The sequence below is a fragment of the Lagenorhynchus albirostris genome, chromosome 2 (genome assembly GCF_949774975.1).
Source record: "Lagenorhynchus albirostris chromosome 2, mLagAlb1.1, whole genome shotgun sequence".
In the NCBI taxonomy this organism is placed as follows: domain Eukaryota; kingdom Metazoa; phylum Chordata; class Mammalia; order Artiodactyla; family Delphinidae; genus Lagenorhynchus; species Lagenorhynchus albirostris.
This window is the reverse complement of record NC_083096.1, coordinates 69,875,092-69,901,896: the sequence shown is the minus strand read 5'-3', so window position 1 is coordinate 69,901,896 and position 26,805 is coordinate 69,875,092. Positions and strand designations below refer to the sequence as shown.

The 26,805-nt window shown below is 45.2% G+C and overlaps 1 protein-coding gene and 1 non-coding gene across 3 annotated transcripts; one reads left to right on the top strand and one right to left on the bottom strand.

Annotated features, from left to right (window-relative positions):
* The first annotated feature begins 827 nt into the window (after nucleotides 1-827).
* Nucleotides 828-958, top strand: LOC132516597 (small nucleolar RNA SNORA18). The gene has a single exon (XR_009539418.1). It is a non-coding gene; the product is annotated as a small nucleolar RNA SNORA18 (small nucleolar RNA).
* A 395-nt stretch (nucleotides 959-1,353) lies between these two features.
* F11R (F11 receptor) lies at nucleotides 1,354-26,657 on the bottom strand. 2 transcript variants are annotated; one of them, XM_060135097.1, is made up of 11 exons: nucleotides 26,483-26,657; nucleotides 8,176-8,244; nucleotides 7,902-8,009; nucleotides 7,568-7,714; nucleotides 7,073-7,275; nucleotides 6,795-6,897; nucleotides 6,549-6,656; nucleotides 6,307-6,319; nucleotides 5,951-5,999; nucleotides 5,734-5,814; nucleotides 1,354-3,958 (listed from the first exon to the last, which is right to left on the bottom strand). In XM_060135097.1, the coding sequence occupies exons 1-10, from the start codon at nucleotides 26,544-26,546 to the stop codon at nucleotides 5,779-5,781; spliced, it is 900 nt and encodes a 299-aa protein (XP_059991080.1). In that variant the 5' UTR covers nucleotides 26,547-26,657; the 3' UTR covers nucleotides 1,354-3,958; nucleotides 5,734-5,778. The 2 variants fall into 2 exon arrangements, with proteins under 2 accessions (XP_059991080.1, XP_059991069.1); XM_060135086.1 differs by having other exon boundaries at nucleotides 1,354-5,814.
* Between the last annotated feature and the right edge of the window lie 148 nt (nucleotides 26,658-26,805).

The following is a 26,805-nucleotide window of genomic DNA, read 5'->3' as shown; positions in this document are numbered from 1 at the left end:
GCAACAACGGTTATAACTGATAACATATTTCTAAGTAACCAGACAAAAGAGAAGGCATAGAGTGGATGATTCTTCTCTGGCCATTGTTTGGTACAGACTCATTTCCAAATGGTGTATAGTCTTTACAAAAGATCTGTTACTCGTGTCACAACATGTGAAAATCGTGAAATTCACATTTCAGTGTCGACAAATGAAGTTTTAGTTGAACACAGCCGCACTCATTCATTGTCTACGGATGCTTCCTTGCTACAACTGCAAAGTTGTGTAGACACTGTGTGGCTCACAAAACCTAAAAAGTTATCCTGTAGAGGCAATTTTGAGCCACTGGGCAGATACCGTGAGCCAAGCTCACCCTCCCTATTTGAAAAAAAATTTATGGGGAATTCCCTGGTGGTCCAGTGGTTAGGGCTCTGTGCTTCCACTGTAGGGGGCAGGGGTTCGATCCCTGGTAGGAGAACTAAGATCCTGCCAGCCGCACTGCACGGCCAAAAAAAAAAAGAAAAAAATTTATAGAAAAGAAGTTGTCATTGAAATTAAACTGTGGCAGACATGTCCGAGGAATACTGTGGAGACCTGATCCCTTTATGAGCCCTGTGGTAGATGAATGTGTGGAGATGGTAACTAGAGGGCAACAGAAAAATACCAGAATGGTGGTAATACGAATAGTATCATGTTAGAAGACTTCCAGCGTTTATAACCAAAGGCTGTGTTCACCAGAGGAATCAATGGCTTCTGCACATCCCCCATCCAGAGCAACTGTTTTCCTGATATAAAAATCGGGTTGTGTATATTTTCTTATCAAACTTTCTTTTTAAAAACACCTTCGTGTTGAGGTCTATCCTGACGGGGCTTTTTCTGTAAACCTACACCGTTGGAAACGCCCCATAGAGTAATGGTGTGGTTTCCTTTACTCATAGAACTACCTGTTAGATCTGTGGGAAAGAACTACAAGACAGAGCTTCCAAGTAAACTATGAAAAACCTAACAAACGTTTTTAATCTTAGGTATTGGCATATCCCAATGGTCTGTACTATTCTAGGGTGTGATAGCTTAGGAGTGAATATGATTTGAACCCAATACATTTTTAGAGGATGTCAAATTCAGAACCAGGCAGGTCCATCTCCTGACTCTAAACATGGTCCTAAAGTAAATCGCTTGAGGAAATTGGATCCCAAAGATTACAGGTGGGGAATTTTGAAGTGTGTCCATATTCCACGGGAGATCAAAGAAGCCTAACAAAAAGAACTGTGGGCTGACTCACATGACAACTTCTTTTTGAAAGGGCTATTTTATCGTGAAGATTATGAGTTTGGAGGAACTAAGGTGATTGGCAGTGGAAAGAATCAGACCATGTGAAATTCCTTAAAAATTTATTGACAAATAACTTTGTCTATGTTACACATAATTTTTTTTAAAAAAACTTTTAAAAAATAAATAAAAAATAAAAACACCTTAGTAGGGGACTTCCCTGGTGGTGCAGTGGTTAAGAATCCGCCTGCCAATGCAGGGGACACGGGTTCGAGCCCTGGTCCGGGAAGATCCCAAATGCCATGGAGCAACAAAGCCCGTGTGCCACAACTACTGAGCCTGTGCTCTAGAACCCACAAGCCACAACTACTGAGCCTGTGCACCACAACTCCTGAAGCCCACGTGCCTAGAGCCCATGCTCCACAAGAAGGCACTGCAACGAGAAGCCCACACACCGCAACGAAGAGTAGCCCCCGCTCGCCACAACTAGAGAAAGCCCACGTGCAGCCACGAAGACCCAAGGCAGCCAAAAAAAAAAAAAAAAAATTTGTAAGTCAAAAAAACAAAATTATCTAGCCATTTATTTGAAGTTTGTCAACTCCTGGCCTAGAATATCCAGTTTGGAAGCAGTTATGGACAGCTCTTATAATGTGAGGTACTGTAAAGTGCTTTACAGACCTTGTCTCATTTAATTCTAAAAATTTCATAGGGTGGGTATTATCACCAATTTTTTAGATGACAAAACTGAGACCCAGAGAGAAAAATTTGCCAACATCGCAGAAGGTGGAATCAAACAAGTTCTGCCTGACTCCAAAACTGCTATTCTTTCTTCCATACAGCACCTCCTCCTTGAAGCTCTGAAGGGCACATTCTGAATTATAACCAGTCTTCTTAGTCATCATCCATTGGTCCTAATTTTCTGCCTTGGGACCATCCACCCAGTAATCTTCAAATATCTAATTTTGTCTTGTCTGAGTCTTTGATTCTCTGGGCTTGACATTGATTCTTTTATTAAGCTTCTAGATGGCTTCTAGTTTTAAGTCCCTTCACCACCCAGATCACTTTCTATGAACATATTCTAGTTTGTCTATAATCATCTTAAAGTTTGACATCTAAAATAGAACTTGATACAGGGGTTTAGTACCATCAGCAAAGAGTATCCCTCTGGTTCTAGACATTCTACATCCTTCCAAATTTATACATGAAGAATTGGTTGTGGGAGCCCAAAGGCAAAATCTTAACACTTATTACCACTGAACTTCACCTTCTTAAATGGAGTTTATCATTCCTGCCTACTGAGATCTTTTTGACTTCTCATTTTGCAAGCTGATGAAGTTGTTGTTCTATCTCCTTGCCATCCACAAATATGCATGCCTTGTTTTTCATTTAGGTCACTGGCAAAAATGCAGCGATGTTATCCTTCATTCCAGAAGGTGGCGCTCATAGGCCCCCCATTTTACCAAGAGCTTCATAATTGCTTGTCTCTGTCCTGTAGATACTGTTGGGGTAGTCACAGTTCAGAGAAAACCCCAGGTGGACATCACTACTTTCAATGTCCTCTCCTAATTCCCACATACCTACCTCTACAGGGGAAGTTAACTTCTATCTCCAGCTCCTCCTCCAACAGGGTCACTGTGAGCAAGACATATGCTATCCAGTCTCTCCCCAGCTGTCTTGAATCCCAGATCTACTACTTGCCTAGTACTGGTTGTGTGAACACGGGCAGGTTCCTGAGCATTTCTGTGCCTCTTTTCCCTATCTGTGAAATGGGGATAGTAGTAATACCCAGTAAGGAAGTTAGTGGATGATAGTAATTATTGAACAAGTTACTGGGCAATTCCCTGGTGGTCCAGTAGTTAGGACTCGGGGTTTTCACTGCCATGGGCCCAGGCAGGGTTCAATCTCTGGTTGGGAAACTAAGATCCCACAAGCTGTGCAGCGCGGCCAAAAGGAAAAAAAAATTACTTCCGTCAAAAAAAGTTCCATTTCATATTAGATTTTTACAGCTAGTACCAAAGAAGGGATAATAAATTGGAAGAGCTACAAAATTCGAGATTTTTTTTTCTTAAAGTGCAAGTTGTACTTTTTCTTCATTTATCTCCTTTACTAAGCTGTCCCCATGCCCCCATAGAACATACTGTCCTGTCATTCAGAAATGGACCAACCCCATTTCCCACTTTCCCCTCCCCTGGCCTTGATCTGCAGATCCTGTTGAGACAGGGACAACAAATACATCCTTAATGTCCAATCATTTTATCCCTAATCAGGGTGGGTTCATGTCTAAAACACTAATCTCTATGGATTACCCCGTTCCTCAAGCCCTAAGTCTCCTTTTAATGTAGGAAATGTCCATTTGAAGCATTCCCATTCAAGTACAGGCCAATGGTCAGTTAAAGTGAAATCGAACTACCATACTATTTAGAAGGATATCCCTAATCTCTTTCTTAAAAAGACTACAGGAAAAAAAAAAAAAAAGACTACAGGTAAGATTTTTGAATGTTCAAGTCACTTTGGGGGTCCCAATTCTTTTAAGCTAAAACTTCAGGACTTAAACTCAATGTGAAAAATAAACATTTATTACAAAAATTAGTTGTAACATTCTAAAATGAAAGCAGACGAGGTGTTTTCCAACTCAAGGGACTGTTGTAAGCTGGAGCGGTAAAGTCCAAGGCTGGTAAATAACTGACTTATACTCCTCACAAGTCGTGACCTAGGGAGTGAAGAGCCATTTGCTTCAGGCTTGCAGGCACAATGATTCACCTCTGCTTCCCTGTGGCCTTTTCTCCACATCCCTCCCACCCTGTCCCCCAGCAATGATACAAAACTGAAACGTACTTCAAAAACCTCATTCTTACTGAACCGTTTCTCAATCTCTACTTTTATTGCCTAATTAGATTCTATTTCCGTCTGGAAAGCTTATTTTTTATTGGTGCGTGACGATACGATTTGGTTTTTGTTTTTCCTTCTGGATCCTTGATGAAAAGAAAACTCAGTTCTGTGATGGACTGTCAGATGAGGGAACAGAACATGGCAAAGTGGCGTTCAGTATCCTCCACAGAAATTAGCAAAATCAATCCTAGGAGACCCCTTATTTGCCCTCTTGCTAGTGAATAAATAGACTGGGGCTGCTGGGGTAGAGGGAGAAACAGATGTAAGGGCAAAGAAGGGTCAAGATGGTGGGCAGGACTACTCTGCTCGCTCCTGCTCTCCTTACACCTACCCCCTAAATAGAGAAGTAGGACTACTTTAAACTACTACTAAAGGAGTGATTCTGAGAATGATTTGAGAAATCTTGCCTCAGGCTCTGGGGCTGCTTTTCCTGTAGCCTCAGGGAAGTATATTAGTGCATCTGGCTGACAGAGGTGGCAGGGTGGGCATTTCTCCTCTCACTGAGTGGATCAGACCAAGTAGAACCCAGAGTACACCATCACTTCACCCGGGGTGCCCTTCTCCTGCCACAAGAGGACTCTGGAAATGAGGGTCCAACGTCTGCCTTGAAGGCAGGAACCAGGAAGGGGTAGGACAGTGAGCTAGGGACCAGCCCAGGTTGCTAGGAAGCAGGGCTTTGGGGATTTTCTTGTTTGTACTAAGAAGGAGCCTAGGTATTTCATTTCTCCCATTCCCACACTACAATCTCACCAAAGAGCTAAGAAGCCCTCCAACACACACTCAATTTCAGTATAGAATTGATACCACACACACACAGACACACACACGTGCTCAGCAGAGCTGACTACTACACAAATTCCCACAACCCTGCAGACACATCTTAAAAGTGTGGGTCCAGTTGTTCCAGCCAAGGGAAGGGTGATGGCTTGAGCTACCAGCTCCAGCTTTCTTTTCTGTAGATCAGTGGTTTAAAAACTCTTCTGCTCCGTGTGCCCTGAAAGCTTACTATGATCTCCACAACCAAAACTCTTGTTTTCTCCACAGACATAGTTGCTGTCAGTCTGCTTGTGTTCAGAAAGAGGACGGCGCAGGAGGAGCCCATGGTACTTCTGGCGGGAAGACAGAAGAAAGTGGGCTGCAGAGGCAGAAGAGACTTGACGTCGTCACCAAACAACCATTTCAGCTGCTCCGGTCTCCACTCTAGAACAGCTGGTACCGGTCCTCAGTACGGCAAGAAAGCACCAAGGAACCAAGCTCCAGATCCCTCCCTATGTGAGGACCGCTGCGCGCAGGGGGCAGTGAGTGCCCCGCCACCCTCGTAGTCTACTTGGAAGGGAACTCAGCAGGCATCAGTCAGGACTTCTGTCTGATCCCTCGTAGGGACGGGGGATGGGGGAAAAGAGCGTTAAACAAGTCCCAGGCCACTCAGCAGTGGTGGGAAAGGAAGGGAGGCAGGAAGTTAGAAGGTGCACATGGCAGACATTATTTAAAAAACACATCCTAACTAAGATAAAAGTGAGGGCCCCTGTGGGGGCTAGAAGACAAATAAGGCATCCCGTGAAACTACAGACATCAGGGGCCAGAGTCTGGTAGCACCTGAGTAAGGCAAGCACAGAGGACGGGAGATGAGCTGGACCAGGGTCACACCAAGAATGATGAGGTCTGTCTGAATTCCCCCTGGAGAAATAAAACATTCGAGTCAACTCTCTACAGTCTTCTTTAGCTGATAATCCCCTGAATACATATAAACACAGTCTGGAAACCCCTTACTCCAGCCAGGAGGACCTCCCCATCCCAGGGCAGGCATACTCACATCTCTTCGAGCAGTGGGCTGGCTGTAAATCACCTTCTTATTCGAGGTCCTACGGACAAGTCAGAAGATGGAGACGCTCAGTCCCCTAGTCCCTCTCCTTAACCTCTGCTTGTTAACTTTAGAGGCCGGGACTGAGAACTTCACGGAAGCACAGAGTTCTCGGTAGGGAGGTTTGGGTGCAGGGAGAAAAGACAAGCACAGGACCATAGTGGATAGGGCTAGAAATCCAGATGTTTTTTCCCTACCAGACTCGTTGCCTTCCCCTCCAACCCCTTCCCCCGGGGAACATCTCAGCTTCAAACCATATACATCCATGTACTCAACCTTAGAGAGCTCTAGGACAGCAGCTCACTCACCCTTTCTTTGCTCCTGAAAGACAAGAAATGGGACCATGAGTGTCAGCAGGGTAGAAGACAGCACGGCGCAGGAAGATGGGGGACCTAGCGTGTGGCCCTGAGATACGGGTGACCGGTGCTCCCTGGGAGGTAACCCCAACACACACGGGGCTCAGTATCAGGTCAGTACTCAGGTGGCACCCAAGAACCAGGCCCTGAAATGGGGATGATACCAAGGAGAGCCTTTAAGGTCAAATACTTACTGTCAAAGTAGCCTCGGTTATAGGCGAACCAGATGCCAAAAATCAAGACTCCAAGGAGAATGAGTGTTACAAGGACAGCTGCCACGATGCCCCCTACATTCAGCTCCACTATGGGACACAAATGAGACGTCAGGCACCTGAAATCTCGTTCATGGTATTGCCAACATTGCCAAAGCCAGGACGGAGAGCAGACCCCAAACCCCACCCTGGGGTCTGAGCTCAAGCCCCAGCCACGCCCTCACTCACCAGCATCCATGTGCACCGTGTCTGACTTCATGGGTGGCCCGAACCCATTCTGCGCCTCACAAGTGTAATCTCCAGCATCAGAGGCCGACACGGGGTCAAAGATCTGGAGGGCAGAAGACGAATTGGCTTCCTGCTTGAAGAAGCCAAGTACCTGTCTTTTATGTCTCCTGATCCTAATGTCAAGGTTACCTTGTTGCTTGCCCTTCTTCCCCACTTTCGGAGGTTCTATAACCCTGCGACCCCCTCATACACATCTTTTACCCTGACCCCGTCCGTACCAGCTCCCCTGTCTTATGGTTCAGGGTATAGGAAGAGTTGCTGAAAGCACGGTTGTTCTTGGGTTCCGTAGGCATCAGTACCCCATCCTTGAACCAAAAGTATTCAGAAGGTGGGGAACCGTCTGTCTCTGAGCAGGTCAGCACTGCTCGGGTCCCGATGGTAGCAGAGGCGGGGACACTGATTGTAGGCTTGGATGGAGGCACTGGGGAGGGAGAGAAGGTACTTGTCACAAGAGCAGGACGGCTGCCTGAAGGCCAAGTAGCATGACACTCCCATCCATCAGCTCTAGCCTTCCTTCCTTACTATGCCCTTAGTTTCCCCCTAACCAGGGGCTCGTTCTTCTCTGACAGCACCAGGACTCTGAACACCACCCCCCCCAGCCCCACCGCCACGAGCATTTTCACCATCAGCGAGCTCCAAAGCTTAGCAGAGCCTGCCAAGGGTTTAGGGAAGCAATTGATCGCAAGCCCACACAGAAGACCTGTGGCACGTACCAAGCACAATGAGCTCGACAGTGACTTCCCCATAGGTGTTGCCGCCTTCGTCAGAGACCATACAAGTGTACATCCCCGTGTCTTTCCGGGTCACAGAATGGAAGGTGATGCCACTGTCCGAAAAAGTAACTCGGTCCTCATAGGAAGCTACCAGGACAGAGGAAGCAGGGGCAGAGTGAGCTGGAAAGCTAAGAGAAGCTGGTGACGGTGGCACCCAAGGCACAGGGGGCTCTCTTCTTCCCCCAGGAAAGGCGACAGGAAGGCCCTGGGGACTTCAGCCCCAGGGTGAGCCCCCTGCAACCTAGGCAGCCAGCACGGAGGCGGAGCGACTCACCTGTGATCTTGTTGTTATAGCAAACGAGGCTGGTGATGTCGCCATGGGCAAACTTCCACTCCACGCGGGGAGAGGAGAAGCCGGAGTAGGAGCAGGACAACTTGGCAGCTACAGACAGGATCAAAGTTAGTGGGAGGAAGAAACAGCAGTAAATGGAGAAGCTGGGGAAATGGCCCCAAACCACAGTCTGGGCTGGACGTTCCCCAGGGGTCTGCACCTGCTCACCTCCTTTCCCTCCAACTCCCGCCACCCTCCACAGCCCCTCCCAACTCACGTTTATTCTCAGCAACTCGGACTACTGGTTCAGAAGTTTGCACTGCACCCCTGCCCAATGCCAGTGAGCCTGAGAAGAAGAAGAGAGGTGGGTCCATCAGGAGTGGACAGAGGAATGCTGTGGAGAGGGAAGAGCAGTCCCAGCTGATGGGCATCTAGGGCTGGGACTCTCCATGCTGAGATTCCAAGGTCAAGGGATTCAAGAGATTCACGTGCCTCTCGGATCTCACACTTTCTCACCAATATTCTAAATATCTTTTAAAAATGCTTTTTGCTACAATTGCAGGCTAATACATGTTTTAATCAATGGAAATAAAAGATTTCCTTCTAATGCAATTTCTTTATTTAAAAAAATTTTTCCCTGGGCTTCCCTGGTGGCGCAGTGGGCGAGAGTCCGCCTGCCGATGCCCGGGACGCGGGTTCGCGCCCCGGTCCGGGAAGATCCCACATGCCGCGGAGCGGCTCGGCCCGTGAGCCATGGCCGCTGAGCCTGCGCGTCCGGAGCCTGTGCTCCGCAACGGGAGAGGCCCCAACAGTGAGAGGCCCGTGTACCGCCAAAAAAAAAAAAAAAAAAAAATTTCCCTCTGTGACTCCCAATAATCTAATCAGATTCCTCCTAGTCCAAGAGCAGCTTTCTAAATGACATTTCAGGGTTCAGAGAAAGCTTCTCAGCAAATAATTGCAGTCACTTGTCAGACAATCCTGGCAGGAAGCCAGCAAAGCTGGAGGCAAGGGAGGGAAGAAAGGGAGGAGCCATAATAGGATAATAATAATATATTTGTAGGGCCTTTTGTGCTTTTTAAAGTGTTTTCACATACAATTATATCATTTGATCCTTGAAACAAGCATGACAGATCAGCAGGACAAACATTATCATCCCAGTGTTACATGAGGAACTAAAGTAAAGAAATGTGCCTAAGATCACACAGCGGGTTCTGGACCAGAAGTGGGCTCAGATCATCTCATTAGAATCTCCTCCTGCCCAATGGAGAAGAGAAGGAAAATGTGGTGTGTGGTGGAGGTGGAGAGAGGAGGTGAGGAGAGGCAAGGCTAATTAAATAACATGGTGGGAGAGAGGCAGCAGGGCTCACAGGAGGGGCCCACACATCCCAGAATAAGCACCGGTGCCAGAGGATTCTAGGATGGTGTGATATAGTTACCAACCTGCACGTACACAATTACTCTCATTCATGTTTTCAAAGCTCAAACTCATGAAGGCTGCTTTATTCATAGCTTTAAGTCAAAGTCCTGTCTTCTTTAGATAAATGCAAGTATACTTTTTCATTATTAAATTACCCAAGTAACTGAATATGGTCTCTTGACCCTGAACCTCCCTTTTCTTATCTGAAACATGATGGGTTTGAACTAGATGTTCTCTGAAATCCTTTAGGTTCATTTTCTTTTTCTTGTTTCTTTCTTTTCTTTCTTTCTTTCTTTTTTTTTTTAAAACCTGAAAGATTAAGTGGGGGGCTTCCCTGGTGGCGCAGTGGTTAAGAATCCACCTGCCAATACAGGGGACACGGGTTTGAGCCCTGGTGTGGGAAGATCCCACATGCCGTGCAGCAACTAAGCCCACGAGCCACAACTACTGAGCCTGCGTTCTAGAGCCTGCGTGCCACAACTACTGAAGCCCGCGCGCCTACAGCCTGTGCTCCGCAAGAAGAGAAGCCCCCGCACCGCAACAAAGACCAGCCCCAGCTCGCTGCAATTAGAGAAAAGCCCGCAGGCAGCAGTGAAGACCCAACACAGCCGTACATACATACATACTTACATACATAAATAAATAAATAGAAAAAATAAAAGATTAAGTGGCTGATCCAAGTTTTCATAGCTAGGAAATGGCAGAGCTGAGATTAGCATACAGGTCTCTCCTATACCTCTTTTTTTCCCTTATTATACCATACTTTTATACACCATGCTGCTTTTCAGAAAAGCCACTAGTGTAATGGAGGCAAACTATGTACTAAAATATGATTCTTTTAAAAGTCAGGTCCATTTTATCTAGAAATTATTTCTAATCATATTACTTTGTATATTTGGCATTATATTTCAAAGTCAAATCTATAATCAGATGTAATAACAGATACAGAAATTAACCCAAATAGTCTTCACTAAATTGAAAACTGAGGACATGGAAGTCTCTAGGTCTCATCAAGAACGCTGACAATTAAATGCTTTGATTTTTTGCCCAAGTCAACTTTCTCTGCTTTGATGATGGGAACTTTGTTTTTTTAAGATTCTCGAATTTTACAATTTGCTACCTGTGATGTACACCGAGATGTGCAAACCAGATCTCTCTTCAGGAATGAAGGACTTTTTGTCTCAGCTGCTGGGACTGCTGCCAGAAGAAGGCCTGCAGCCATCAGCCCTCTCTGAGGATACCCAGAACACTGCCTTGCCCAGGGCCATGCCTCCTACCAGGCGGCAACAGGGTCAGGGCACCGGCATCCAATGCCTGATCAATGAGAGGGGGGGTCGTTCCCTGGTGACCTAGTGGTTAGGATTCTGGGCTTTCATTGCCATGGCCAAGGTTCAATACCTGGCCAGGGAACTGAGATTGAGTAAGTTCCACGGCCAAAAAAAAAAAAGGAACCAGCAAGAACTGACTTTTGGAAACTTCCCTGGTGGTTCGGTGGTTAAGACTCCATGCGTGCTTCTACTGCTGGGGGCTTGGGTTCGATCCCTGGTTGGGGAACTAAGATCCAATGTGCCACGTGGGACCAAAAGAAAGGGAGGGAGGACACATATAAAGTCCCATCTCAAAAAAAAAAAAAAAGTCCCATCTCTATCTCCCCAACTCCCCACCTTGGGACAACACTGAAGGGCTATTTCTGCTTCAAAGGTCCCTGTGCAGTAAGCTGAGGCCTTGTTGGGACTACAATGCAACTCAACTTTTCCCTCTGCCCGGTCCTGCTTCCATAGGTGTGGATCCCAAGAACACTCCCTAATAAATGTCTTGGTACAATAATTGACATCTCAGAGTCAGTTTCCCAAGAACCCAACCTATGACACCACCCAAATGAAGAACAGCTTGTAATTAAACTAAAAACTAGCCTTTGAAATAAAGGACTGCCCAAAAGAAAATAAATAAATAAATCACAGCATATGAATTTGATGATTGTTTCTGCCTCACTTCTAACTTCAGCTGAAGTTCTTTTTTTTTTTTTTTAAAGAAGATGTCGGGGGTAGGAGTTTATTAATTAATTTATTTATTTTGGCTGTGTTGGGTCTTCATTTCTGTGCGGGGGCTTTCTCTAGCTGTGGCAAGCGGGGGCCACTCTTCATCGCAGTGCGCGGGCCTCTCACTATCGCGGGCTCTCTTGTTGTGGAGCACAGGCTCCAGACGCGCAGCCTCAGTAGTTGTGGCTCACGGGCCTAGTTGCTCCGTGGCATGTGGGACCTTCCCAGACCAGGGCTCGAACCCGTGTCCCCTGCATTGGCAGGCAGATTCTCAACCACTGCGCCACCACGGAAGCCCTGAAGTTCTTTTTTGAGTCCTCTCAGATTATCAGATCTAAAACATGTGCAGGAATGACATCACCACATATATACACAAACATATTGGGCAACTGGCATCTTCCCCTTCTCATTAATTCTGACTGCTATTACCTAGTCCAGGCTTCTCTCCTCTTGCTTAAAATACAGGGCCCTTCACCTCAGGGCCTTCTCATCTTCCTCTGATGCAGGACTGTTGATGTCTGCCTGTGGCCTGACTGCAATACTCAAAACTCTCCTGTGGCTGCGTCTCACACCATGAGTTAAGTTCAGCCTCTACACCATGTCCTTCCTTCCTAGTGACCCCAGGACACCTCAGACATCCTGATCCACGTTCCCCTTCTTGTTCCTGAACAAGCCTCTGGATCCAGACTGCCTGCATTCAAATCCCAGCTCTGTTACTTATAATCTGTGTGACCCAGGCAAGCCACTTAGTCACTTTGAACCTCAGTTTGCCCACTTGTATAATGGGGATAATAAGAATTTCTATGTCAAAGGGCTGTTGTTGAGAGTTAAACAAGCTAATACAAATAAAGTGCTTACAAGAGTGTCTGACCAACAGGAAGCACCAAATAAGTATTATGTGTTATTATTCTCATCATCTGCCCATAGGTCCTTCTGTACATACTTCTTTTTCTGACTTCAAAGTTTTCTTCAGTAATACATATAAATATATATAAATACTGCCGGAAAAATGCTTACATTCCAGCCCACTAAACCATCTCTCCTCTATCACTGTAATTGCCTTGGAAAGACTAACTCTTTTCTAGAGCTTCCCTGGTGGTGCAGTGGTTGAAAGTCCGCCTGCCGATGCAGGGTACGCGGGTTCGTGCCCCGGTCTGGGAAGATCCCACGTGCCGCGGAGCGGCTGGGCCCTTGAGCCACGGCCGCTGGGCCTGCGCGTCCAGAGCCTGTGCTCCGTCCGCAATGGGAGAGGCCGCGGCAGTGAGAGGCCCGCGTACCGCCAAAAAAAAAAAAGAATCCGCCTGCTAATGCAGACGACCTGGGCTCGAGCTCTACGCCGGGAAGATCCCACATGCCGCAGAGAAACTAAGCCCATGCGCCACAACTACTGAGCCTGCGCTCTAGAGCCCGTGCTCTGCAACAAGAGAAGCCACCTGCGCACCGCAAGGAAGAGTAGACCCCTCTCGCCACAACTAAAGAAAGCCCGAGTGCAGCAACGAAGACCCCACGCAGCCAAAATACATAAATAAATAATTTATTTTTTAAAAAAAGACTCTTTTCTAGAACCATCATGTATAGAGCAGCAGAGCTGAGGGTTTTCTCTCACAACACCCACAATTTCCCCATCCATTTTCCTCATCTATTTTATATGTTCCCTTACCTCATCACGACCTCCCTTTTGCACTTGACCTTGGACCTATACTTGGCATACTGTACATACAAATGTCCTACTAGTTAACATGGTAAACCAAAACAGAAGGAAATTTCACCTTTTCCATTGTGATGTTTAATTTACTCCATGTTCACAACAAGAAAAACTACAAAGTCAAAGGCATCAATAGATTTTTTGGAAGGTGCGTGGTGAGAGGCCTTGTGGAACGTGAAGGTGCTGCTATCGCTTCCAGTGGGGCTGGCATGACCACTGTGGGCTCAGCAAATGAAGCTCCTGAAATTCCAGACAACGTGGGAGACTGGCTTCGGGGAGTCTACTGCTTTGCCACCGATAGAAATGACTTCTGGAGGAACTTTTTTTTTTTTTAATTAATTAATGTATTTATTTTATTTTTGGCTGTGTTGGGTTTTCGCTGCTGCACATGGGCTTTCTCTAGTTGTGGTGAGTGCTGGTTTCTTACTGCGGTGACTTCTCTTGTTGTGGAGCACGGGCTCCAGGTGCACAGGCTTCAGCAGTTGTGGCACGTGGGCTCAGTAGTTGTGGCTCGTGGGCTCTAGAGCACAGGCTCAGTAGCTGTGGCACACGGGCTTAGTTGCTCCACAGCAGGTGGGATCTTCCCGGACCAGGGTTTGAACCTGTGTCCCGTGCATTGGCAGGCGGATTCTTAACCACTGTGCCACCAGGGAAGCCTCTTCCAGAGGAACTTGATCCTTAATTTGGGACTCTTTGCTGCCGGAGTTTGGCTGGCCAGGAATTTGAGTGACATTGACTTAATGGCACCTCAGCCTGGGGTGTAGCCGTAAAGATACATGGAACCCCTGTGCTGTACTCGAACCTTCCATAAACAGAGCCTCCAATCTGTGACCATCACAAGACTTGCCCTGATGGCAGCTGAAGTTTGATTCAGATGGGCTTTCCCTGCTTGATTTCCTTTTCTTTGCTGAGTCCACTCAGAACACCCTTCTCTGGTCAGCAGGCAGGCTTCAGCTAAAGTGTTGTCCTCTGTTCTGTAAAGTTCTGTACATAGTTCCAAAGTTTCTGCAGGGGATGATCTTTGCTCTTGTCCTGAGGAAAAATCTAATGGTATTTCAACAAATAAAGACTGTACACAAAGACAAAAAAAAATAGACTTTTTGGCCCTTTCATGTACAGAAAACCTTCACTCAATCTTACACCCCTCTCTAGTGACAATCCTTTCCTCCCTTTCTCTCTCAACTTCTTAAAGAAGTAGTCTACACACACTGTTTCCAGCCCAACATACACATTCACTGCTCAACCTACTGCAATATGTCTTTGGCTCTCACTTTGAAATTAAAATGGATCTTACTAAGGTCACCAATCGTATTCCTCAATTCTAAGATACCCTGATTATAAGATATAACATCAATTTAATAATAGCTTCTTGGGGAAACATCATATTAAATATGTACATGGGCTGTAAGTCACATCCCAATTTCCAAAACATTAAAGTAGTCTTATAATTAAAGATATCCAGTATTTGCTTTTTCAGTTACCTCCTGTGGCCTTTGTGAGATGTTTGACCCTACTAACCACTTGCCTCCTCAAGCTACTCCACCCCCTTGGTTTCTGCGTTCAGCCCTTCTGGTCCTCCCTCCACCTCAGGGTTATCTTATTCGCCTTCTTGAACTTTGCTTCCTCTGTCCATCCCTTAATATTAGTAATCCCCAGCATTCCATGTTGTGCCCTTTCTCCTCTCCATATTCTCTCTAGGAAATCTCAAATACACAACATTCCTCTACACCAATGTATGGCCAGCTCCAGATACTACCTCTTGCCTGAGCTGCAGACTCCTATTGCTGTGCCTCCTGACGGTTCTACTTGGACTTCACACACCCCCTCCTGCAATCTCACACTGCTCATCATTTCCCACTACCTCTCGCTTCCCCCCCCCTCTCCAGGTTGGTGGTATCACCATTTACTTGGTCACTCACTCTAGAACCTTTTAAGCCATCACCATCTTTCCTTCACTCTTGTCCAACACCAAGCATTACAATGTCATCTCCCAAATCTCCCTCAAATTTGGCCCCTCCTCTCCACAGACCCACTGCCACTTTTTAGTACCATCGTCATCTGAAGAATTGCATTTGGTCTCTCAATAGGTTTCTCTGCCTTGTTTAATTTTGACCCACTCACATCCCTCCTCCACCTCACTGCTACAGAAAGAGTTGACATTTATTGAGCACTTACTATATTATATGCCAGGCACTGCTATAAGCACATCACATGGATTTAATTCCTACAACAACCTTAGGAGTTGGGTGATACTGTTATTATCACCTCTGTTTTCTACATGGGGAAACTGAGGCCCAGAGCAGTTAAGTGGTGGTACAGCTTCAAATCAAGGCAGTCCAATTCCAGAGACTGGGCTACACTATACAGCCTTCTAAAAAGTGCAAATCTAACGCTTGCTTCAAGCTTCCAACGATTCCACATTACCTGTAAGATAAAATCCAAATTCTTCAGCCAGGCAAGAGTTCTAGCACCAACCGACCTGGTGATAAGTTTATCATCTTCACCACACTCCCTATTCTTGCAATTTACCCTCCAGCAATACAAAACTACTTACAATTCCCAGCAAAGACGTGCAGTTTCACAACCTCTGCCTTTGCTTATGCTATTCCTGTTATACGGAACACCCTGTCCCCTCTTTCTCCACCTGGTCAGCAGGTATTCAAACACATTACTTTGCGGGAAATGACTTACCCCACCCCCAATCCTCACCACAGACAAGTTAAGGTCTCTTTCCTTGGCTTCCACTACCCCATGCAAAACACTGTCAAAGCACTTCCCACATTATAATGACATCATCTATGCGCCTATATCTCTCCCTTATCAGGCAGTAAACAACCAAGGAGCAGGGATAATGTGTTAATCTACCATTCTGAGTTCTCAGCACTTAGCACAATGCCTGGTACAAACTGACACTGAACAACATAGAGCCTTAACAAATTAGGTCAGAGCAGACCATTCGCTATAACATCTACTTGTTAAGGTTTATCTACAAAGATAAGCCCATTTTTCAAATTGGCAGATGGGGCACACCCAAATAAAGAAAAAATAAACTTGGGACTTCCCTGGTGGTCCAGTGGGTAAGACTCCACGCTCCCAATGCAGGGGGCCTGGGTTCGATCCCTGGTCGGGGAACTAGACCTTGCATGCATGCCGCTGCTGAGAGTCTGCATGCTGCAACTAAGAAGTCTGCACGCCACAAGCAAGAAGTCTGCATGCCACAACTAAGCCTCGGCACAACCAAAATAAATAAATATTTTTAAAAAGAAGAAAAAACAAACTTGATTCAAACCCAATCTTTAAAAAATTTTAATACTAGCAACAGTGTTTTTTTTTAATGTTTAGTTCTCAGAAGAAAAAAAAGAGCGTTCTATTAATCTTTCTTTTAATTTAGCTTCACAATTTAAGAATTAAGTGTTTTTAATTTGCTTCATAGTTATGAAACAGAATTAAAGTTCTCTGCACATGAGTGCTTTCCACCTGCCATTTTGCAAAAGGGCCTCATTTCTGCACCTGGGCTGCAGTGTGTCTGTAGGTGTCTGCATGCACAACAGTAGAGGCTGGTTTCTCACAACCAGTAGAAGTGTGCAGAGCCAATGCAATGCAAGGTCTGCACACATTTTAGACCTTCTAATGCAAGGTCTAAAATGGGAGGAGGGGGGAAATGGGGAAAAGATGTGAATCCATTTACAACACCCCCATTTCTTTTATGATCACAAAAGCAACCCAAGGAGACACCTGGCTAGATCACTGCTCTTTCTGCAGAATCTTCAAAATGGTTCATGGTTTTTACAGATTGAATTGTATTCCCTCAAAATTCATATATGAAAGCCCTAACCCCCAGTACTTCTGAGAGTGACTGCATTTGGAGACAAGCCCTTTAATGATGTAATTAAGTTACAGTGAGGACCTTAGGACATGTCCTAATCCAATCTAATTGGTGTCCTTCTACAAAGAGACACCAAGGGTGCTCATGCATAGGGGGAATGACCATGTGAACAGGCAGCAAGAGGGCTGCCATTGTAACCAAGGAGAGGCTTCAGAGGAAACCATCCCTCCAGCACCATGATCTTGGACTTCTGGGCTCCAGAACTGTGAGAAGATAAATTAGTGTTGTTCAAGCCACCCAGTCTTTGGTATTTTGTCATGGCATCCCAAGCAGACCAACACAAAGGTTTAAATTGGGCATCAGCTGTGGACATTCTGGTTGAATCTTGACTCAAGTATGCACAGTGAAAGAATCAATATTCTGCACAGAAAAGGAAATCACCAACAAAATGAAAAGGTAACCTAGAGAATAGGAAAAAATATTTGCAACTAACTTATCTGACAAAGGGTTAATATCCAAAATGTGTAAAGAACTCATACAATTCAATAGCAGAAAAACCTAAACAATCTGTTTTAAAAATTGTCAGAGGATCTGCATAGGCATTTTTCCAAAGAAGACATACAGATGGCCAATAGGTACATGAAAAGATGCTCAACATCATTAATTATCAGGGAAATGCAAATCAAAACCACAATGAGATATCACCTCACACCTGTTAGAATGGCTATTATCAAAAAGACAAGAAATAGGGAATTCCCTGGTGGTCCAGTGGTTAGCGCTCCATGCTTCCACCGCAGGGGGCACGGCTTCGATCCCTGGTCAGAGAACTAAGATCCCATGATGCGCAGCACGGCCAAAAAAAAAAAAGACAAGAAATAATAATTGTTGGTGAGGATGTGGAGAAAAGGGAACCCTCATGCAAAGCTCATGTTGGTGGGAATGTAAATGGATACAACCACTGTAGAACAGTATGGAGGGTCCTTACAAAGTTAAATATAGAACTATCATATGATCCAGCAATTCCACTTATGGGTGATATTTATCCAAAGAAAATTAAAACACTAACTCAAAATGCTACATGCAGCCCCCTGTTCACTGCAGTATTACTTACAACAGCCCAAATAGGGAGATATCTTGAGTGTCCATCAATGGATGAATAGATAAAGATGTGGTGTATATATATATATATATATATATATATATATATATATATACACACACACACACACACACATATACGATGGAATATCATTCAGCCATAAAGAAGAATGAAATCTTGCCATTTGTGACAACAGGGATGGACCTTAAGGGCATTATGCTAAGTGAATTAAGTCAAACAGAGGAAGTCCAATACCACAGGATCTCACTTATATGTGGGATCAAAAACAAACAAACAAAAAAACCCCAAGCTTACAGATACAGAAAACAGATTGGGTGATTGCCAGAGGTGAGGAGTGGGGGGTTGGGAGGCAAAATGGGTGAAGAGGATCAAAAAGTACTAACTTCCAGTTATAAAATAGATAAGTCGGGGCTTCCCTGGTGGCGCAGTGGTTGAGAGTCTGCCTGCAGGGGACACGGGTTCGTGCCCCGGTCCGGGAAGATCCCACATGCCGCGGAGCGGCTGGGCCCATGAGCCATGGCCGCTGAGCCTGTGCATCTGGAGCCTGTGCTCCGCAACGGAAGAGGCCACAGCAGTGAGAGGCCCGCGTACCGCAGAAACAAAACAAAACAAAACAAAAAATTGATAAGTCATGGAGATATAACGGGCAGCGTGGTGACTATAGTGAATAATACTGTATTGCATATTTAAAAGTTGCTAAGAGAGTAGACCTTAAAAGTTCTCATCACAAAAAAAAAAAAAAGTTCTCATCACAAGGAAAAAAATTCTGTAATCATGTATGGTGATAGATGTACATTTACTGTGGTGATCATTCTTCAATAACTATAAATATATATTATTATGTTGTATACGAAACTAAAATAATGTTGTATGCAAAATATACCTCAATAAAATAATTTTTTAAAAAATCAACAGAATTCTTGAAGACTTCTGCAAGGTTTGTCCTATACTTTTAATTAATTATATCCAAATTCTAGACACATGTTACTGAGCATGACCAAATGAATAAAATAATAGCAGCTAACATTTCTTTTTTTTCTTTTTTTTTTTTTTTTTTTGCGGTACGCAGGCCTCTCACTGTTGTGGCCTCTCCCGTTGCGGACCACAGGCTCTGAACGCGCAGGCTCAGCGGCCATGCATGGCTCACGGGCCCAGCCGCTCCGCGGCATGTGGGATCCTCCCGGACCGGGTCACAAACCCGTGTCCCCTGCATCGGCAGGCGGACTCTCAACCACTGCGCCACCAGGGAAGCCCCATCAGCCAACATTTCTTGAATACTATGTACCAGATACTCTTCTGAGCCCTTTACAGGTTTAATTCATTTAATCCTTGTAATAATGCTATGAAATAAATATTATTATTGCTCCCATCTTACATGTGAGTTAATCGGGGCACAGAACTGAAGTAGTTTGCTCAAGTTCACAAAGCTAGTAGGAGGCAGAGCTAGGATTCTAACCCAGGTAATCTGGCTCCATGGTATGATACATTACACAACTATGTAAAACAAAAACAAATAAAAATAACCATATTGCCATCGCAAAGGTCAAGGTAAATCAATTTGTTCAGGCATAGAAATATGTCCAAAATGTAAAAACAATATGTAGAACATGACCCTATTTTTACAAATAATAAATACCCGAATATACACATAAAGGAATCTCGAAGAATAGACACCAAACACTGGACAGTGCATATTATCTGAGAGATGAGAATACAGGCAGCTTTTCTCTTCTATGTTCTACATTTGTGTAATAAACAAGTATGTATTAAGTGTTTTAATTTAAAGAAAAAAGAGTGGGAAGGGGAATAAAAAGGGAAAAAAATAATAAAGATCACAAGAGGCAAAGAAAAATAAAACAAAGCAAGAAAGGAGAGGCAAAAACAAAGGCAAAAAGAAAGGAAGGATGATAAAGAATAACAGGAAATACCCAAATACTGACACACCAGGAAGCACAGAATGATTAAATAAGACTTTAAAGGTGAAATGAAGTAACAGACGAGTAAGAAATAGACTATTACACTATCAAGATTCTGTATGTGAGTCTGATAAACTTCAAGGAGAGAAAAAGGCAGGAAGAAATGAGAGCACATGCATTGTCTCATTAAAAACCCTGTGAGGAGGGAAAAAAAAGAAAAGAAAAAAAAACCCTGGGAAGACAAGTACTATTGTTATCATCCCATTTTATAGATGAGAACATTGAGGCTTAGCACAGTTACCCCAAATCACACAGCTGCAAACAACAAGGTGGGAATCTTAACCCAAGTCTGCCTAACTCTGAGTCTCCAAAACTACTGCACTACACAGCATCTTCAGCAGAGCAGCAAGGAAACACCATTCATACTTCAAGATCCTGTTCCAGTGTGCCTTGATGCATAATGCCTTCCCCCAATCAAAATTAATCTCTCTCCAACTTCTAGGAATATAGCCTAAGAAAATAAAATAATTAAAGGTAAGCTTAAAGATGTATGTTCAAGGACAATTTAATGTATTTCGTACAGCAAAGAAAAAAAAAACCCTAAACGCTCAACAAAAGGTGACCAGTTAATTACAGGATAGCCATACAGTAGAATACTATAGAAGGGATTTTGTTTAAAGTGTACTTTGCTCAAAAAAAAAAAAAAAATACAGTCAGGACATGTTACCACCATACCAGGGCATATAGATGTTCCTATCCTCTCTGTCATAGAACGTAGTCACCTACCTCATTTAAAACTAGTATTCAGTCATTAACTAATAATCTAAATGAGAAGGGATCTATAACACAGTTTTGTTTTTTCCCACTCTAACTCCTACATAATCTGACAAACCGGCCACAGCTCCAAGGAGCATTAGTACACAGTTTGGTTTAAACATTGATGTCTATGGATTTCTGTTGAGCTGGTGTGACCCTCATCAATTTCTGCCCACAGAGCCAAGACTTAAGGAAAAGTCAGTGACACCAAACGGCCATTTTATTTTTTCTGATATATTTTGCACAGGTCATCTCTACCACACATTTATTCATAGTGGAAAGACTAGAATAAAACCAGCAATCAGTGTTTCTCTCTAGATAATAGGATGACATGTGATTTTACTTTCTCTATATCCCTCTGTTTTCCCATTATTCCACATTGAACATCTATTATTTCTTAATAAAAAATTTATCATTTTAAAAAGTAACTATTTCCTTCTATGCTCCCCAAACATTTCGTGCTTCGATGACAGCCCCTGACGCACGGTGCTCTGTATTCTACTTAGTCAATATATGTCTGTAGTTCCTTGAGAACAGAGAAACCAAATTATGTTTGTATCCTCCCCCGTTCCTAGCACTGTGTTTTGCCGCTTTGAAGCAATGCTGTGATGAGAAGGTGGTCACAGAGGGTGGAGGCATCCAGACATCTGACAGAACCCACCAACAACCCTCCCTTGTACACGCAGGTCAAACCCACAACAGAAAAGCTACTTCCTTCTGCTGCTTTACTAAGAAATCTTTGTTTTCTCTATGCATCCTGTTAATTATTAGAACTTTCCTTAAGTTGTTTTCGTGCAATGAGTTTGTTTTGATCCATTTAAAAACAAACAAACAAAGGAAGGAAAAGGAGGGTAGCCAGCCAGCCAGCCAAGCTAGTCTCTGGTTTTCTCTAAGAATTCATCCAAATTTCCCCTCTACGCAGATGAGCCTCATAGGACACTCCCACTGTAAGGGAGCTAGAGCCTCGGAATAGGGAAGATAAGCCAAAGCCTTAGAAAGCCCCCAGCTACAGTGTGTTCACAACGTGGGCTAATTGTTACAATACCTGACTCCCCTCAGAGCTTCTTGATAGCAGATGTTATTCACTTTTTATCCCTAATCTCTAGCACAGTGCTCATAACATAGTAAACACCAATGTTTATTGGATTAACAAATGAATTTGACATTGTAATACAATTAGAACCCGGACCCAGGGCTACCACCCCCAGTTTGCACTTTCCTTCCCACCGCTCACCCTGTAGAGACTGAAGTCACTCTTGGGGTTTGGGGTGGGACAGATAAGGAATGCGTGGGCAAGAGGAAGGCTCTGTGAGCCCAACAACAGGCTGCGCTAGGTCTAAACAGCCAGGCTTGGCTGTACTTTCAGTAACGTCGTTCAACTGGCAAGGCCCTCTGAGGATGGTGGAAAGTGGTGATGGCAGTGTAGGACAGGAGAGCTTTCACACCATTGCTCCCTCCTGCCCTCTCTCAGCAGAATTTCCAGTTCTACCTGCTCAGCTCTCCTCCCCCACCCATCTCCCCATTACAAAGGAAGGCTCTGCCTGCCTGCCCAGGGCTCACTCCAGGGGGCCTGGCATCAAACTTCCTGCCAACCAGCTGCTTCCTCCTGTCCTACACATTGTAAAACAAATGACACCAGGCAGACTTTAGACAGAAACTCTGCTTATCAGGGAGTCCCAGGCAGATGAACTCTGAGTTTTCAATGCCTGGAAAACTCCAGTATGTATCCACTCACATTACCTCTCACAACCCCCTGACAGCACTGAAACCTCTTCCACAATTACGTTTGACAAGTGGCATCCAGATCTTCCCTGAACCTCTAGAGGAAGCAGGTCTGAGTTTAGAGATTCCCCAAGGTCTTTCCTCAATGCTAACAGATGTGAAAAACAAGCCCCATCGTTTCCTAATCTCTCACATAAAATGTATATAGCTTTTAAATCTGTCTTTGATCAGGAGTGTCAGTCACTTCTGAGTCGGCAGAACAGACGCCCCTTGACCCAGAGGACTTGGGGAGGAGGGCGGGGGAGGGGGTGGAATATTCTAATGGCCAAGGCCACACCACCAATATGAAAAGATCTCCAGGGTATAGTAAATGAAATAAACAAGATACAGGATGGAATACAATGAATATAGTGTGCCTCTTTTTGTGTAAGAAAAGGGAAAAGAAAGAAATATATATTTATATATACTGATATTTGTATAACAAAACACTGGAAAGATGTATAGGAAACTGGGGGAGATATGGAGTGAACAGGAACAGGGTGGGAGTGATAACCCCACTCTTTTATATCATTTTGATTCTCGTACCACATTAACCTCTTCTAAATAAATAAACTTTGGGGCTTCCCTGGTGGCGCAGTGGTTGACAGTCCGCCTGCCGATGCAGGGGACATGGGTTCGTGCCCCGGTCCGGGAATCCCACATGCCGCGGAGCGGCTGGACCGGTGAGCGATGGCTGCTGAGCCTGTGCTCCGCAACGGGAGAGGCCACAACAGTGAGAGGCCCGCGTACCGCAAAAAAAATAAATAAATAAACTTTGTTTTTTTAATTACAGCAGCTCCACCCTAAGCCAAAACTAGGTTGGAGACTCCAGGCAAGCCCAGATCACAAAGAAACTGAAGAGAAATATCATAGAGTGAAAAGTGTTCCGGAGCCAGGAGGGAAAGACTAAGACACTGGAATTCCACTACCACTCACTTCCTAGTTCCAACTTGCTGTGTCACTAGTTTCTAGGTTCTGGTTTCGAGGGAACGATTCTTTCCTGGGAGTAATTTCAACCCCCCAGTAGAGAGAGGGGAAAGGAGGAGTGACTCACCAATCTACAGTTTGAGGTAAATCTAACCCTGAACAGCAAAACTAGAAAGGCAGAAACATCAATACAAAAGAAACACCGGGACTCACAGACTGACCCAGACACAGGGCAGCAGTTCCTCCCTCCTGGAATGTTTCAGTGGGGACACTACATGAAGTAAGAGGTGTGTGTGCAAACACCAGGATTCCAGCCTAGGTTTCCTCTTTCTCGTCTGCAGTTACACCAAAAAGTCATCCTATGCACACACCACCCTGCTAAGCAGAAATGCCTCTTCCTGCCTGGGAGATAGCTGGAAACTTTTCTAAGCACAGGCTCTCTACAGGGAGGGAGACTAGTACTCTCTGTCACCAGTTTTACTTTTCCCAGGCCCAGTTCTCCCAGTGTTTAGTCTCCAGCCCTGTCTCAGTAGGCTCAGGCCTTCCTCTCCACTAGGTTCCCCAGGCTGGGGTTGGACCTTTGCTTGATCCTTTCTTCTTCCTCCCAGATGGCAGAGCCCACATGAGAAGCAGCCCTGGAGGGAGGAGGGAGAACATGCAGGAACCCTATATATGCTTCCAGTATCCCAAGGGCAGAGGACAGACTAGACGCCCAAGAAAGCCCCTACTTTTTCGCTCTCGCCTTTTGGAATCTAGCAGGGTCTCTCCCTGCTTCCTTTGACCTGCTCTACTATAGGCAGCATCCTTTCATCCTCACAAAATCCAAAGGGGATAAAAGCTGCCCGATAATAATCATTTCATGTATATGTAATGTAGCCATTATCCCAGTTGATCCTCAGGACAAGATTAGGACAAGTATTATTACTCCCGTTTTACAGATGAAAAGACTGAGTTACTAGCCTAAGATCACAAATAAGGCAGAAAGCCAATCCAGAACCCAGGTGGGATGGCCTGGCTGCTATCTCCATCCTCATTGTACTAACCAAATTGCTCCCCCCAGGTCTCACCCTATTTACATGTGACAAGGTCAGTTCCTCCATCTCCTGGACGTGTTAACTTTCTAGGATCCACTGTCCTATCAAGCTAATACAACATCATCTCAAGCTCCCTCTAAACCACTGTTTCTTGATTCCCTGAACAGACTAGAGGACACTCCCAAGCTCAGAAGGGTGATATCACAACTCTTTCAGTGTCAGTATGTGATTATTATAGAAAATGAGGGGGAGAGGAAAAAGGAAAGGGGAGAAGGATGCAGCTCTAGGAAGCTTATAAGCCTGACAAATACTGTCACAAATAGTTACTGATGCAGAAACTTCTAGGTTGGGGGTGGGGAGTACTGGTACAGCACAAGTGTTGGCAAAGTGTTTAGTACTGACTACCACACAGAACCAAAAAATGGCCACGGGTGTCACTAGCAGTTCTAAGATACAGACAGAAGTAAATGGGGAAGAAGGGGAGGAAAAGAATGGGAACTGAAGAAAAGGGGGAAATGGAGGAATAGAATGAAAGGGAGAAGTGAGAAAAGAAAGAATCTAGTGGGAAAGAAAAATTGAAAAAGGTAGGTAAGATAGTGGACTCTGGAGCAGTATCCCAAACTGATGTTTTGATATCCTGGTTCCTGTGCCACAGGGTGCCTGAGACGCTGGAGCCAGGAGTGGGAAAAGGAGAAGTCAGTCAGGAGACTTTGGTTCCAGTCCCAGGTCCTTTTGTCAATCTGGAAAAGTCATTTCCCCTCTTTGTACCTGTTTCCTTATCTGTACAATAGGGAGAGGATTCTACTTGTCACTGGTCCAGTCCACCCCAAATGTTAATATTTTTGTGATAAGGGACAAAGGAGTAGTCAATTCATCTGCCTTAAGACACCCTTCAAACTAAGCAAAGTGAATTACCTTATAACTGCTAATACTGATCATAATTGTTCATTTCTTTTATTTCCTAAAACATGGATGTTGAGGGGGAAATGGAGAATCTTACAGATCCCCTACTGACACAACTATCCACAGAAGCACACACACAGACACTCAAGAATCAGACAGGTAAGTGTGCAGGTGCTGACACAGGTAGACTAAGGCACAAACCACACACTCGGCCGGGCACAAGCATATCTATAGACGGAGGCCTGCCCCAACAAGTGAGTCTCATTGTTCCACAGGAAAGGGAGTTTACAAAGGAAACAAAAACTCTCAAACAAGGCCAGGGGGGAGGGCAGAGTTCTGGCTCGGAGAAGGAACCAGCCAACCAAAAGCCAGGACCTCCCCCTGCGAATAGTCACTCAGTCAACAACATTTATTAAGGACTCTGGAAGTAGTTATTCTAGAAAGGAACTTTGAATGCTGTGTTCTGAGAAATTTTAGGTTTCAATTTTATTTCTTTTTTTTTTTTCCAGATTTTGCACCTAGACACTTTTCCCAGAGCAACAATGGCAACCCCAAAATCCGGGGAAAGCTAAAGAAACCCTTCAGCAACAACCAGGGAAAGAAACTTCCGCCCCACCCCACCTCCATTAGATTTTCTCTGAGGACCCTTAAGTAGCAGAGCATCCAGGGGCCAAGGAAGTCAGGGTACGAGAGGCTTCCGACTTCTCTCGGGTTGTTCTCGTATGTTGGATGCGTGTTGGAGGGGCAGGATGGCCCCCTTCCCAGGTGTGTAATCCCGGCTGGGCAGGGCCCTCGCGCCCACCGGCCCTCACCAGTAAGTGAGGATGAAGGAAAGGGGAACCAACCTCTCCCCGTTATTTCTGGTGAACGTGCGGAAAGGCAGCTCCGGATGTAAGAGGAGGGGTCATTATTCACCAGTGTGGGGGAGGGGAGCCAGCCACTCACCAGGGTAAGGGGGACGGGAAAGAAGAGGGACGAGCCAGCGGCGGAAAGAGGACTAGGAGGGTGAGGCGGACTGGTTTCTGAACCCCTCCCCTCCCGTGGACAAGAGGTGTGGGGAGCGCCTCCCTCCAACCTCTGACCAGACCCACAGATTCCTCCAAAAGCTCCAGGAACTTACACAGGATCATCGATGTGAAGAGAAGCAACTGTTTCCTCCCGACTTTCGCCTTTGTCCCCAACATGATCAAGATCCCGATAGGACAGTAGTCGCCGGAGCCCGGGAACAGACACAGCTTCGCCCAACAGGAGCGCGGGGACTAAACTCCAGCCGCCAGGTTGAACCCAGCCCAGCCCTTCCCTTCACGCCCGATTGGTCGACGCCCCGCCTCTGCACATTCCGATTGGTGGAAGAAGCCGCCGCTCCACTGAGTGATTCACCGTCGCCAGGTGCAACTCCGCCCACTACTCCCCTCTAGGGCTGACTGGCGCCTTTCCAAGACC